This window comes from Geotrypetes seraphini, chromosome 8, assembly GCF_902459505.1.
Source record: "Geotrypetes seraphini chromosome 8, aGeoSer1.1, whole genome shotgun sequence".
NCBI classification, from domain to species: domain Eukaryota; kingdom Metazoa; phylum Chordata; class Amphibia; order Gymnophiona; family Dermophiidae; genus Geotrypetes; species Geotrypetes seraphini.
Genome location: NC_047091.1, coordinates 7,827,958 through 7,841,003, shown reverse-complemented (window position 1 = coordinate 7,841,003; position 13,046 = coordinate 7,827,958). Strand labels below are relative to the sequence as shown.

At 46.5% G+C, this 13,046-nt stretch overlaps 1 protein-coding gene across 1 annotated transcript; it reads left to right on the top strand.

Moving 5' to 3' along the window:
- The first annotated feature begins 86 nt into the window (after nucleotides 1-86).
- On the top strand, nucleotides 87-2,933 carry ID3 (inhibitor of DNA binding 3, HLH protein). The gene is made up of 3 exons (XM_033957344.1): nucleotides 87-536; nucleotides 1,173-1,249; nucleotides 2,136-2,933. Exons 1-2 carry the CDS (start codon nucleotides 216-218, stop codon nucleotides 1,224-1,226), a joined length of 375 nt encoding a protein of 124 aa, XP_033813235.1. The 5' UTR covers nucleotides 87-215; the 3' UTR covers nucleotides 1,227-1,249; nucleotides 2,136-2,933.
- Nucleotides 2,934-13,046: the final 10,113 nt, after the last annotated feature.

Genomic DNA, 13,046 nt, shown 5'->3' with positions numbered 1-13,046 from the left:
CCCCCCCCCTCCTTTGGAGTGGAACTTTTTTGCATAAAAGGAGGCGGGGCAAGGCAGATGCATTCCTATAAATGCAAGCAAGCGCGTGAGCTTTTGCAAACAGGTTAAAGCTGTTGCCGGAGATTTTGCGCGCGGGCGGTGGATTCGCGCTAGTTTGCACGGCTCAAACTGGCCTAAGTTCCGCTTTGCAACTTGCTCTTCTTGCGTCTGCCGCCATGAAAGCCATCAGCCCGGTCCGCTCGGTCAGGAGCTGCTACGAGGCCGTGTGCTGCCTCTCGGACCAGAGCCTGGCCATAGCCCGCGGCGGCAGCAACAAGAGCCCGGCGCTGGAGGAGCCCATGAGCCTGCTCTACGACATGAACGGCTGCTACTCCAAGCTGAAGGAGCTGGTGCCGGGCATCCCCCAGGGCAGCAAACTCAGCCAGGTGGAGATCTTGCAGCACGTCATCGACTACATCTTCGACCTGCAGATCGTGCTGGACGAGCAGCCCAAGGAGCAGGGCTCGGCTTCGGAGGCGGCGCTCCTGGCCCTCAAGGTAAGCCTTGGTCTGCCGTTTAGGCCGAGACTAAGTGCCGTGCAGTTTAGGCCGAGACTAATGGGTGTGGGGTGTTATATTCTGGGGTAGGGGGAGGCTGGGTATGTGATAAGTTTAGATATTGGGGTGCTATATTCTGGGGGGGGGGGCTGGGTATGTGATAAGTGTAGATATTGCGGTGCTATATTCTGGGGGGGCTGGGTATGTGATAAGTTTAGATATTGGGGTGCTATATTCTGGGGGGGGCTGGGTATGTGATAAGTTTAGATATTGGGGTGCTATATTCTGGGGGGGGGCTGGGTATGTGATAAGTTTAGATATTGGGGTGCTATATTCTGGGGGGGGCTGGGTATGTGATAAGTTTAGATATTGGGGTGCTATATTCTGGGGGGGGCTGGGTATGTGATAAGTTTGGGTATGTGATAACTTTAGACTCCGTGTTGATGTTTAATGATGCGATCAAGTATTAGTTATATATTGTTATGGAATTATCAAGTGATAATGTAATATGTTGTGTTCATATTTTATTGTACACTTGATGTATATGTTAAAATGAATAAAGATTTTGGGGGGAAAAAAGTGTTAAGGGGTCAAATCGTGACAAAAGCTGACGCTTGTCGCCATTGATTTTGACAGGCAAGTGACTTTTCTTCAGAGCTCTCCTCCGACGAAAGAACTTTGTGCCACTAGCGCAGATCACTTTACCCATTAAGGTAAGACCTGGTTTCTGCTTGAATTGGTCCACCTTTACTGGTATAACCCCCCCCCCCCCATATCCCTGAAATGATTTCTGTGTTTTCCTTATATATATACTGATATTTGTCAACGTTTTTGCTTATTTCTGATCTGAAGAAGGGTTAGCAAAGGTCATAATAAAAACACATTGAGTTAGTCTAATTTTTTTTTAAAAGGTGGTATTTTATTTCCTTTGGTTTTTTTTAATGTTCTAGTCCAATACATAGGACTAGAACTGAAGGTTATGGCCATGATCACGGTTTAATCAGTGTCGGCCTATCTGTGAGATAGAACTGGGACACACTGACCTAGTCTTGGTGAAGTCCCTAATGCCTTTTTATTGCCTTCAGACTTTCTAAGATAGGAACGCTTTTGTGTATAGCGGGCTCTTATTTCCTTCTCCTGAAATGGGATCATGATTGTTCCAAAGACTTTTTATAGTCAAGCATAGCTAAGTCTCTGCAGCTGGTTAAACAGACCTCCCTCTTTGGGGTTGGTTGTGTTGGTTTTTTTTTTTTTTCTTTAGTCTCCCTCCTTGTTTCAAAAAATGAAATGGATTCAAGGGTTGTCCCCTCCCACCCCCCCGCCCTTAATGTTTTCCGTCAGGAAGGCGCCACTAAACATTTGTTTCTCCTCCCTAATCTGTGTAATTTTAGATCCATCTGTAAAGAGTTAGGACTCTGGCACTAGGGAGAAGGGAAAAAAAACACACAATTAGCCAAAGCTGTGCCTGAGCGCCCAGCTCTCGATTTCCTTATCAGCTGCAAATAACGCGAAGTTTCCTCTCTGGCGCCAGGCTGTCTGCAGACTTACCTCTGATCTGGGGAAACTGACATGTTGGATTTTTTTTCTCTCACTATTCAGATGCAGGTGTGGGATCACAAAAACTTGGCTTGTTCCAAGGGGGTGAAAAGGACGAGCGAGAACTTTATCCAGCTTGCACTTCAGCCATTGCAGCTCCCCTCCCCACCCACCCCCACTTAACTGAAAACAGGAGTAGACGTGACAACATCTTGGATTAACTGTGGATACGTTCTGCTGACTGGTGTCTGTGCGGCATGGAAAGCTACCTGACTTTTTTTAAACTGTTCCAGGGGGTTGTTAAGCTTTACATTTTTTTTTTTTTTTCTATATCGTATCTATAGAACTGAGGCGCGGCAAAGCTTCAACCCACCTCTGTCAAGTTGATCTTGGACTACTAATTTTTGGTGTTCTTGGACTACAGCGCACGAGAAATACAATGGACTCACCTTGTCAACTGTCGCCAAAATTATATATATATATATATTTTTTTAACTGCACTGTCGCTCCAAAAATTGTTTTTTGGGAAATTTTTTTTCTATATTGCATCTTTTCCCTCACCCTACTGGGAGAAGTGGGAGAGATGATCAGGCTTGTTCTTGATAAGAGTGCAGATATGTATATTTTGTATCACGATGTAATAAGCTTGGAGAGACTTAACTTCAAGAATTAAAAAGTAGAGAAAAATCAGTGTGGGCCGTAGGGCCTCGTTTTATTGAGAATCTCTCTATACTAGAGTAACATTTTGTACCTTTATTGCAGGGGTGTGAATTTCTGCAACCATGCATTTGTACTTCTTACTGGAAACTTTTTATAAAAGTTCAAGTTTTATATGTAATAAAGGAAGCTATCTCCACTTTCTTCAACTTGCCTTGTATGTGATGTTGGCACTGAATCTTTATTGCTTTCTCAGTGTGTCATATCGGCTTGGAGTCTTAATTGAGTCATGGCTGAATCTGACTTGCAAGTGGCTGCTGGGTGCCATTTGTCGGTTTGGAAGAAGCAATTGGATAGGCTTACATTGGGGGAAGAGTGTGGACTCCAGTTAAAGCCACAGCCTCAGCACCCCTAAGGTTGTGGGTTAAAATCCACACTACTCTCTGCAAGTTACCTAATCCCTCCCACTGCCCCAGGTAATTGAGATTGTGATCTCACCAGGGCAGAAAGGGAAAATGCTTGGGCACTTGAAATAAATTCATGTAAACTGTTCTGACCTTCCCTGGGAAAAGGGTATAGAAAATTGAATAAAATAGCATGAGGAATTTCAGCCTCTCGTCACCAGATCTGGCAGTGTGACAAGGCTTCATGCCAATGCCTAAGTGCCAACATCATTGGTGATGTCACCATGGCTTGGCCTAGACTTGGCTCACTTTTGCTACATTTTGATTTCTAGAGTGGCGCAGTGGTTACAGCTACAGCCTCAACACCCTGGGGTTATGGGTTCAAACCCACGCTGCTCCTTGTGACCTTGGGCAAGTCGCATAACCCCCATTGCCCCTGGGTACATTAGATTATGAGCCCATCAGGGCAGACAGAAAAATGCTTGATTACCTGAATATAAATTCATGTGCACGGATCTGAGCTTCCTCTGGGAGAGCAACATAAAAAAAAATTAAATTAACTTGAATTCTGTCTATGGTGGCATGAGCAAATTGGTGTGAGCAGTTGATTTGCATACACAACTTCTGTAATTGGCAATTAATAATTGATGCTAGCTGGAATTAATTACAAGTTACGCACAGAACTTGGGTAGGTCTGTTTTATAAAGTGGTGCGTGTCATTTCCTGTGGGTGAACCTCAAAAGGGGTCTGGCCAGGAAGAGGAGCTTAGATGGATGTGCAGGCATTCTTAAAATTAGGCGTAGAGTACACCTTATCTGCGCGCAGGCATTTGGGCCTGATTTTCCATGACCTAAATTAGGCTATGTATGGCTTGCTAAGCACAGTCAGTGGTGTAGAAAGGGGAGGGGGGGGGTCTGCTATCTTAGTGGGGGTGTCTGTTCCTTCCCCAGTGCTTTCACTTCCTTCCATTATAGCTCTTCACCAGCACAAGCAGCAGCTCCATCCTGCTGCTTGCACCAGTGTCTGCTCTCCCTGTCGCTTCCGGGTCCTACGCCAAGGAAGGGGCGTCCGAAGGAGAAGTGACGCGGGCAGCAGGTTGCTGACGCTGCTTGTGCTGGGAAAGTTAGAGATATGAGGGAAGGGGAGCGGAGGAGGGGCGTCGCCCTCGCTACACCATTAACCACAGTTCTAGATATAGTGGGAGGCTTTTTGTAGAATTCCACTAAGAGCCCTGCTGACTGGCACTGAGGTTGTTGTTTTGTTTTTTTTGCTACCTTATAGGATTTGGCCCTCGGTGCATTTACCTAACTTTTTTTTAAATATTTCATATGACAAATTGCCACATTCCATTCACTCTTTATGAAGGAGGACCATTCACCTAAACAGCTTTAATAATTACAGAAAACATACCTGATTTTAATAATCACACTTTTTAATACCTTTTTTTTTTTATACTTAAGGGGCAAGATGACCCTCTTGTGACATTAGTGATGGGCATTCAATAAATGGGTGGGAAAATGAGCAGTGGGGGGACCCTGTCCTGAAGGAAAATGGATGGGAACAGGCCAGTGCCGCGCTATAGCATGTATCTCCTTTGGCGATAAAACCATAGTCACTAATACACAAATAGTGAGGGTCAAGGGAGGCATTGGCCCAACTGAGCTTCTACCCTTCCATAGAAGAAGGCAGCGGCCCCCCTCTGATAGTAATGGTTTGGAAGGGTTCAGACTAGAGAATGACACGGTGACGGTTTACCCGCGGCCACCGCATTTAAGCCGCGGGTCACCGCCGAAAACGGGGAAGAAAAATAGCAGTCGCTGCGGTGACGGGGACAAGGCCATTCACCGACCGCGGAAACGGTGAACAGGTTTGTCCCCGCGGGCCAATGTACCCCCTTCTAGGAACCGCTATTTCACCGTGCTCCTCATTTGTCATTTCAACCCTTCCTGCCAATCGCAGCAGAAGGGTACCCAACCCCTCCTGCCGGTCCTCCCAATGGCCTCCCCTAAGATCGCCGGCAGGAGGGTACCCAACCCCTCCTGCTGGACCCCCCCCCCAACGAACCCTCCCACCCCGGAACCCCCTTAGTCTTACTTTTCAAGTTGGACCGGACAGCTCCTCGCTCGTCTGGCCAGCAGGCCTGCCTCCGTCCAAATGAGGCGGGCCCGCCCCTCCCCTCCCCTCCCCTGCCTCCCAATGGCCTCCCCTAAGATCGCCGGCAGGAGGGTACCCAACCCCTCCTGCTGGACCCCCCCCCAACGAACCCTCCCACCCCGGAACCCCCTTAGTCTTACTTTTCAAGTTGGACCGGACAGCTCCTCGCTCGTCTGGCCAGCAGGCCTGCCTCCGTCCAAATGAGGCGGGCCCGCCCCTCCCCTCCCCTCCCTAACCCACAGGATCCTAGGGCCTGATTGGCCCAAGCACCTAAGGCCCCTCCTATAGCGGGAGTGGCTTTAGGTGCCTAGACCAATCAGGCTCTAGGATCCTGTGGGTTGGGCAGGGTAGGGGCGGGCCCGCCTCATTTGGACGGAGGCAGGCCTGCTGGCCAGACGAGCGAGGAGCTGTCCGGTGCAACTTGAAAAGTAAGACTAAGGGGGTTCCGGGGTGGGAGGGTTCGTTGGGGGGGGGTCCAGCAGGAGGGGTTGGGTACCCTCCTGCCGGCGATCTTAGGGGAGGCCATTGGGAGGCAGGGGAGGGGAGGGGAGGGGAGGGGAGGGGCGGGCCCGCCTCATTTGGACGGAGGCAGGCCTGCTGGCCAGACGAGCGAGGAGCTGTCCGGTCCAACTTGAAAAGTAAGACTAAGGGGGTTCCGGGGTGGGAGGGTTCGTTGGGGGGGGGTCCAGCAGGAGGGGTTGGGTGCCCTCCTGCCGTGATCGCTGGGGGGAGGGGAGACTTGCAGCCGTAGCCGCGGTCACTATGCTAATCACGGCAGCATTTAAAGTACATGTCGTGTTTGTTTTTGCATTGCTAGCCCCAGGGGTGGTGGAAGATTAGTGATTGAAAAACTGTATGAAAAATAACTATTTTAAATTTAGTGATCAAAATGTGTCAGTTTTGAGAATTTTTATTAATTAATTTTTTCTCTGCGTGTTTTGTTTTTGTATAGTTATTAACTAATATTTAACTAAGTTTTAAAGTTTTAAAGAATGTTTCCTTTATACGTAAATAAAGAAAAGTGAATGGGATTGCAGTGGCGGTGACGGGGCGGTGAATGGGGTGGCAGTGGCGGTGACGGGGCGGTGAAGAGGATGGTGAGACGGGGACGGGGCGGTGACGGGGTTGGTGAGACGGGGACGGGGCGGTGACGGGGATGGTGAGACGGGGACGGGGCGGTGACGGGGACCAATTTTTTCACCGTGTCATTCTCTAGTTCAGACCATATTAAACTCGGTAGAAAATCTTTGCTATGTAACCGTCTGTGCTCTGAGAGCCTTGCTTGAAAGCCACTTTTAAAGTCTGGCCTGTGAAAAGCCAGAGCCAAGTGTTTTTGTAGCAAGGAACAAAACCATCATTTAAAACGACTCTCTCCTTCTGATCACTTTACTGATGTCAACGTATGCCTTTGAAAACAATGTTAAAACTGTCACATCCTACTGAGCCTGAAGTAAGGAGAAGTTTCCAAGGTGGTGTAGCTGGAGGGACCTTCGCCTTTTCTTAACATTGTGCCTGAAAGCAGGTGCGGAATTTATTTTTAGAAAAATCCCAAAATAAAATGAGCAGTCGCTATTTAAGCTAACAGTGCGACTGTCTCCCTGGTTTTGGATCAGCTCTAACCAAACGAAGTAAGTCCAACTTTGCAAAGGGGCGCTAGGGTTATTAGCGCACGTGCAAAATTACCACGCGGTAGCCAAAAACCTACCACCTCCTAAAAAGGAGTTAAGGCCCCTAGCGCACCTTTGTAAAAGGAGCCCTTAAACCCTCTCCTTTGCACCCCACCCCCAGTGACAGTGTGGTTAGCTCCAAAACCCTGTAGTATAGCTACACACTTAACATTTGATAATTTGGGGATGGAATTTTTTTTTTTAACATTTATGGCTTTACCTTTTTCCTGGAGGGGTATTGGATGGGGGGGGGGCTTAGCTTTTTAGCCTACTTCAGTTTGGTCATTTAAATGTTCTCCTGCAGTCGGAGCAGTGCTATAAGATTCTGAAAGGAAATGAACAAGGCAGGTTGGGGACGTTTGATTCAAGGGATGTGACTTTTATCATAAATGTTGGGGTTTTACACAGATTTGTAGTACTGATGCTGTCACAGGAAGGAGAGAAAAACCCAGCTCCAAAACAATAGGTTTTATTTCTAAAGCTTTCTAAATATAAATCTCTTCCACTGCTGAGGGCTGATTTTAGCCAGCCACCAATGTGCTTTTCCCCTACTGTCTAGCTCATATATTGTACCGTAGTTATAGGCATATTGGCTTACTTCAAAGAAAAGAGGGCTGGACTAGAACTGGGGTTCGGGGAGATGCAAAGCCCAGATGTCCTGGAACATTTGGAAGGCTAAGGAGAGTGTAGTACAGTGGTTAAAGCTACAGCCTCCGCGTCCTGAGGTTATGGGTTCAATCAAGAATGACACAGGGGGATAAATTTGTCCTCGTCCCTGCAGAAATTCAATTTCTCCGTCCTGTCCCTACCCTATTCCTATAAGCTCTATCTTAACTGTACAAGCCTCAAACACTTATGATTTTAAAGGGTTTGAGGCTTCTGCAGATGAGGATGGAGTTTGCAGGAATGGGACAGGGACAGGAGAAGAACTTGCAGTGATGGGACAGGAGAATTACCGTATTTTCATGTAGATAACGCGCACCCGTGTAAAACGCGCAAACGGGTATAGCACGCGGGGAACACAAATTTATGTAATAAAATGTTAATATAGCGCGCGCACGCGTATACCGCGCATGCTAAAACCTCCTCCCGCCTACTCCGAACTGGCATCCTCCCCCCCCCCGGCTCGCGTCACCCCCCCTCCCCCTCTGATCCGAGATAATCTGATCCGGCATTCCCCCTGCGAACCGGCATCATGTCACCCCCCCTCCCCCGCGATCCTACATCCCCCCCAGCACCGCAAATACAACTTTTACCCGATTGGGCACCGGCACCAGCACCAATGCACAGCATGTGCCAGTGCCAGTGCCCGAAGATCCTCCCTCGTTTTTTTGGGCTGGGCCGAGCGGTGCGAGAGAGATCCTCCTTCTTCCTCTGCCGGGCTGGACTAGGCTTTGAGCATGCGCAAATGCTCAAAGCCTAGTCCAGCCCGGCAGAGGAAGAAGGAGGATCTCTCTCGCACCGCCCGGCCCAGCCCAGCCCAAACCAACGAGGGAGGATCTTCTGGCACATGCTGGGCATTGGTGCCGGTGCCGGTGCCCAATCGGGTAAGAGTTGTATTTGCGGTGCTGGGGGGGATGTAGGATCGCGGGGGAGGGGGGGTGACGCGAGCGGGTGGGGGGGAGGATGCCGGTTCGCAGGGGGAATGCCGGATCAGAATGTAAAAAAAAAAATTTTAAACGCGCTCACACGTATAACGCGCATGGTTATGCACAGTTTGTAAAATCGTGTATAACGCGCTTATATGCGTGAAAATACGGTAGTTCCTGCGGGCATGGGGAAAAATTTGCCCCCGTGTCATTCTCTAGTTCAAACCCATGCTGTTCTTTGTGACCCTGGGCAAGTCACTTAATCCCCCCATTGTCCCAGGTACATTAGATAGATTGTGAGCCCACAGGGGCAGACAGAAAAATTTAGTACCTGAATAAATTCATGTAAACCCTTACGAGATCTCCTGGGGAGAATATCAAAAATTGAATAAATGAACACGAAGAGTAGATGTTTCTATTCAGTCTCAGAAACACATAACTACAGTGCTGTACTCTTTGAACTTCCTTGCATAAAACTGGGAAAGCCAGTTTAAAAACGCTTTTCTGTTGTGGTTGCAAATCATTCATTATGCAGTATAAACCCATCCTGAGAGCTGTTCTAACCTCACTGGGGCAGAATGCCAATTCTTCTGCATTTACACAACACTCTTGAGAAACATTTGCACCCTGGATGGATTCCTCAAAGGATTTCCTCCATTTTTAGTGCTGGTTCCTAAGGTGAAGCAGGGCAAGTCACTCATAAGACTTGTCAACTCCTTTTCACCCAGTAAACAGAAATTGATTGTGTTCTTGGTCATGCAGTTAGAGGCTTTACAAGTGCGTCAAATACAGTAGATCACTGATTTCTCACACTAGAATTTAGGTGTTTACGTGGTGGTTGATGTATCTGTGAGTTAGATGATAAGTTCTCTCATCACCACCTTGTTTACTCTGGATCTAGCTGGAGAGTAACTCTGCCGAGCCCTTCCTCTGTTTATTGTTCAGGCCTGGCCTGTACAATTTTAGTATGTGCATGGATGGGGAACCTAAGCACTTTAACTCCCACCTCCCTCACTTCGACCTTGGGTAGGGAAGGTCACTTAACCACTCCAAGGTCATAAGAATGTTACTCTGTAATTTGTCTTATAAGGTGATCCAAGACCATGCCTGTAAACACAAAGTGTAAGTGTATTGTAGCCACAGCCCTAAATGCTGTCAACTAGAGAATGACACGGGGACAGTTTTTTCCCTGTCCCTGAAGGAACTCAATTTCTCGTCCCCCACAAGTTCGGTTGCTGTCCTGGTCCCATTCCTGTAAGATCTGCCTTAACCGCACAAGCCTCGAACGCTTATGATATTAAAGTGAGGCTTGTGCAGATGAGGACGGAGCTTACAGGAATGGGGCAGGGGCTGGAAAAGAACTCACCGGGACGAGAAAATTAGTTCTTGCAGGGACAGGGAAAAATTTGTCCCCGTGTCATTCTCTACTTGGGAGAACAGTATAGAAAATTTAATAAATAAATAGTGTGAACAGTTTCAGCCTCTGATGACCAGAGCTGGTATTGTGACATCATAATACCTCATTCCACCAATAAAAGCCAACCTCATCAATGATGTCACAATGGCTTGATTGTCCTATATTCGGCTCGTTTTTGCTACATTTTGATTTCTAGAGCAGGACATTTTGATTTCTAGAGCAGGACATTTTGATTTCTAGAGGGGACATTTTGATTTCTAGAGCAGGACATTTTGATTTCTAGAGGGGACATTTTGATTTCTAGAGCAGGACATTTTGATTTCTAGAGCAGGACATTTTGATTTCTAGAGGGGACATTTTGATTTCTAGAGCAGGACATTTTGATTTCTAGAGGGGACATTTTGATTTCTAGAGCAGGACATTTTGATTTCTAGAGGGGACATTTTGATTTCTAGAGCAGGACATTTTGATTTCTAGAGCAGGACATTTTGATTTCTAGAGGGGACATTTTGATTTCTAGAGCAGGACATTTTGATTTCTAGAGGGGACATTTTGATTTCTAGAGCAGGACATTTTGATTTCTAGAGGGGACATTTTGATTTCTAGAGCAGGACATTTTGATTTCTAGAGCAGGACATTTTGATTTCTAGAGGGGACATTTTGATTTCTAGAGCAGGACATTTTGATTTCTAGAGGGGACATTTTGATTTCTAGAGCAGGACATTTTGATTTCTAGAGGGGACATTTTGATTTCTAGAGCAGGACATTTTGATTTCTAGAGCAGGACATTTTGATTTCTAGAGGGGACATTTTGATTTCTAGAGCAGGACATTTTGATTTCTAGAGGGGACATTTTGATTTCTAGAGCAGGACATTTTGATTTCTAGAGCAGGACATTTTGATTTCTAGAGGGGACATTTTGATTTCTAGAGCAGGACATTTTGATTTCTAGAGGGGACATTTTGATTTCTAGAGCAGGACATTTTGATTTCTAGAGCAGGACATTTTGATTTCTAGAGGGGACATTTTGATTTCTAGAGCAGGACATTTTGATTTCTAGAGGGGACATTTTGATTTCTAGAGCAGGACATTTTGATTTCTAGAGGGGACATTTTGATTTCTAGAGCAGGACATTTTGATTTCTAGAGCAGGACATTTTGATTTCTAGAGGGGACATTTTGATTTCTAGAGCAGGACATTTTGATTTCTAGAGGGGACATTTTGATTTCTAGAGCAGGACATTTTGATTTCTAGAGCAGGACATTTTGATTTCTAGAGGGGACATTTTGATTTCTAGAGCAGGACATTTTGATTTCTAGAGGGGACATTTTGATTTCTAGAGCAGGACATTTTGATTTCTAGAGGGGACATTTTGATTTCTAGAGCAGGACATTTTGATTTCTAGAGGGGACATTTTGATTTCTAGAGCAGGACATTTTGATTTCTAGAGGGGACATTTTGATTTCTAGAGCAGGACATTTTGATTTCTAGAGCAGGACATTTTGATTTCTAGAGGGGACATTTTGATTGTCCCCATCCCCGCAGGAACTCAGTTTCCCCGTCCCGTCCCCATGAGGTTTGTCGCTGCCCCTGCCCCAATCCTGTAATCTCTGCCTTAACCGCACAAGCCTCGAGCACATGCTTTTGCAGATGAGGACAGAGCTTACAGGAATGGGACAGGGACAGGAAAACAATTTTCGGGGATGGGACTGGAAAATGAATCTCCGCGAGGATGGGAAAAATTTGGTCCCCGTGTCATTCTCCAGGGCACATGCTCAGGTGGGACCCAGACAGCACCGATGGGAGAAGAGAATGAGCAAAGCCATGAGGGTTATTATCACCCCATCAAACCCCTAAGCAGAGATACCACCATTTGCACACGTTTACTTATCCTTCCTGTAGCCCAGTCTCTCTCAAACTTTTTTTTAACTCTGGCCCACTAAATGGAGCAAATGTTTTTCGTGACACACTAATCCTCCCTTATACAAAAGCAGTTTTTAGCGCAGGCCAGTGTGCAGGATGCGCTGCTCCCGACCCTCATAAAGTTCCTATGAGCGTCAGGAGCAGCACAGAGCATTCAGCGCACTGGCCTGCGCTAAAAAAAATGATTCAGCGGTTTTGTAAAAGTGGGGGGGGGGGGGGGTAAAAGGAGCAAATGTAATTGAAATGATAAAATTGCAAAACCGACTAAAAATGAAATTTGAGATTTATTTAAATATGTTCTTTAAGCTTTGTAGGGGCAATTGTAACAACGGTGAAACTAAAGTAGATAGAATAGAATTGCTAATCAATGCGATGGATGTGCTTGTTTTTGAGTGCAAATTAACTCAAAACGCGGCTCGATAGTCGACAAGCAAAAACACATTTCATCGTCTACCATCTGCAGTCGTTCTCTTTTCACCCTTGAGAAGAGAAGACTGCGAGGGGATATGATAGAGACTTATAAAATAATAAAAAGGATTCGACAAAATAGAGCGAGAAGCATCGTTATTCACGTTGTCAAATGTGACTCGGACAAGAGGTCATGGACTGAAGTTGAGAGGCGACAGGCTCAGGACAAATACCAGGAAGTTCTGTTTCACGCAGCGTGTGGTGGACACTTGGAACGCTCTCCCGGAGGAGGTTGTGACGGAAACCACCATTCTGGGTTTCAAGGGCAAGTTGGATGCACACCTTCTTGCAAATCACATCGATGGATACGGGTAAACAGGTCTTCATCGGGGAACACCTGGCTTGGCCTCCGCGTGTGCGGGTCATCGGACTGGATGGACCAAAAGGTCTGATTCGGTGAAGGCGTTTCTTATGTTCTTATGTTCTCGATTTAATTTCTGTCAGAGCTGAAAATCCAAGTTCGCAAATATAAGATGATCCAAATGCTTTTGTTCTTACATGAAAATTTGCAGATTATGACTGGAGCGTATGGCGATATTCCGTTTCTTTCTTTCTTTTCTGTATACCGCCAGTTAGATTTCCTACTCAGTTTTGTCAATATTCTGGGCCTTGTGTCCTTGCGCTGTTGGATTTCTGTACACTCCGTGTTGCACTCGCTAATAAAAATTATTTTAAAAAAAACAAACAAACAAAGC

Excerpts from the sequence above, each read along its gene's own strand:
- ID3 (XM_033957344.1), top strand. The coding sequence starts at position 216 with ATGAAAGCCATCAGCCCGGTCCGCTCGGTCAGGAGCTGCTACGAGGCC. Across the intron at positions 537-1,172 it reads CGGCGCTCCTGGCCCTCAAG|GCAAGTGACTTTTCTTCAGA; the intron begins GTAAGCCTTGGT and ends TGATTTTGACAG.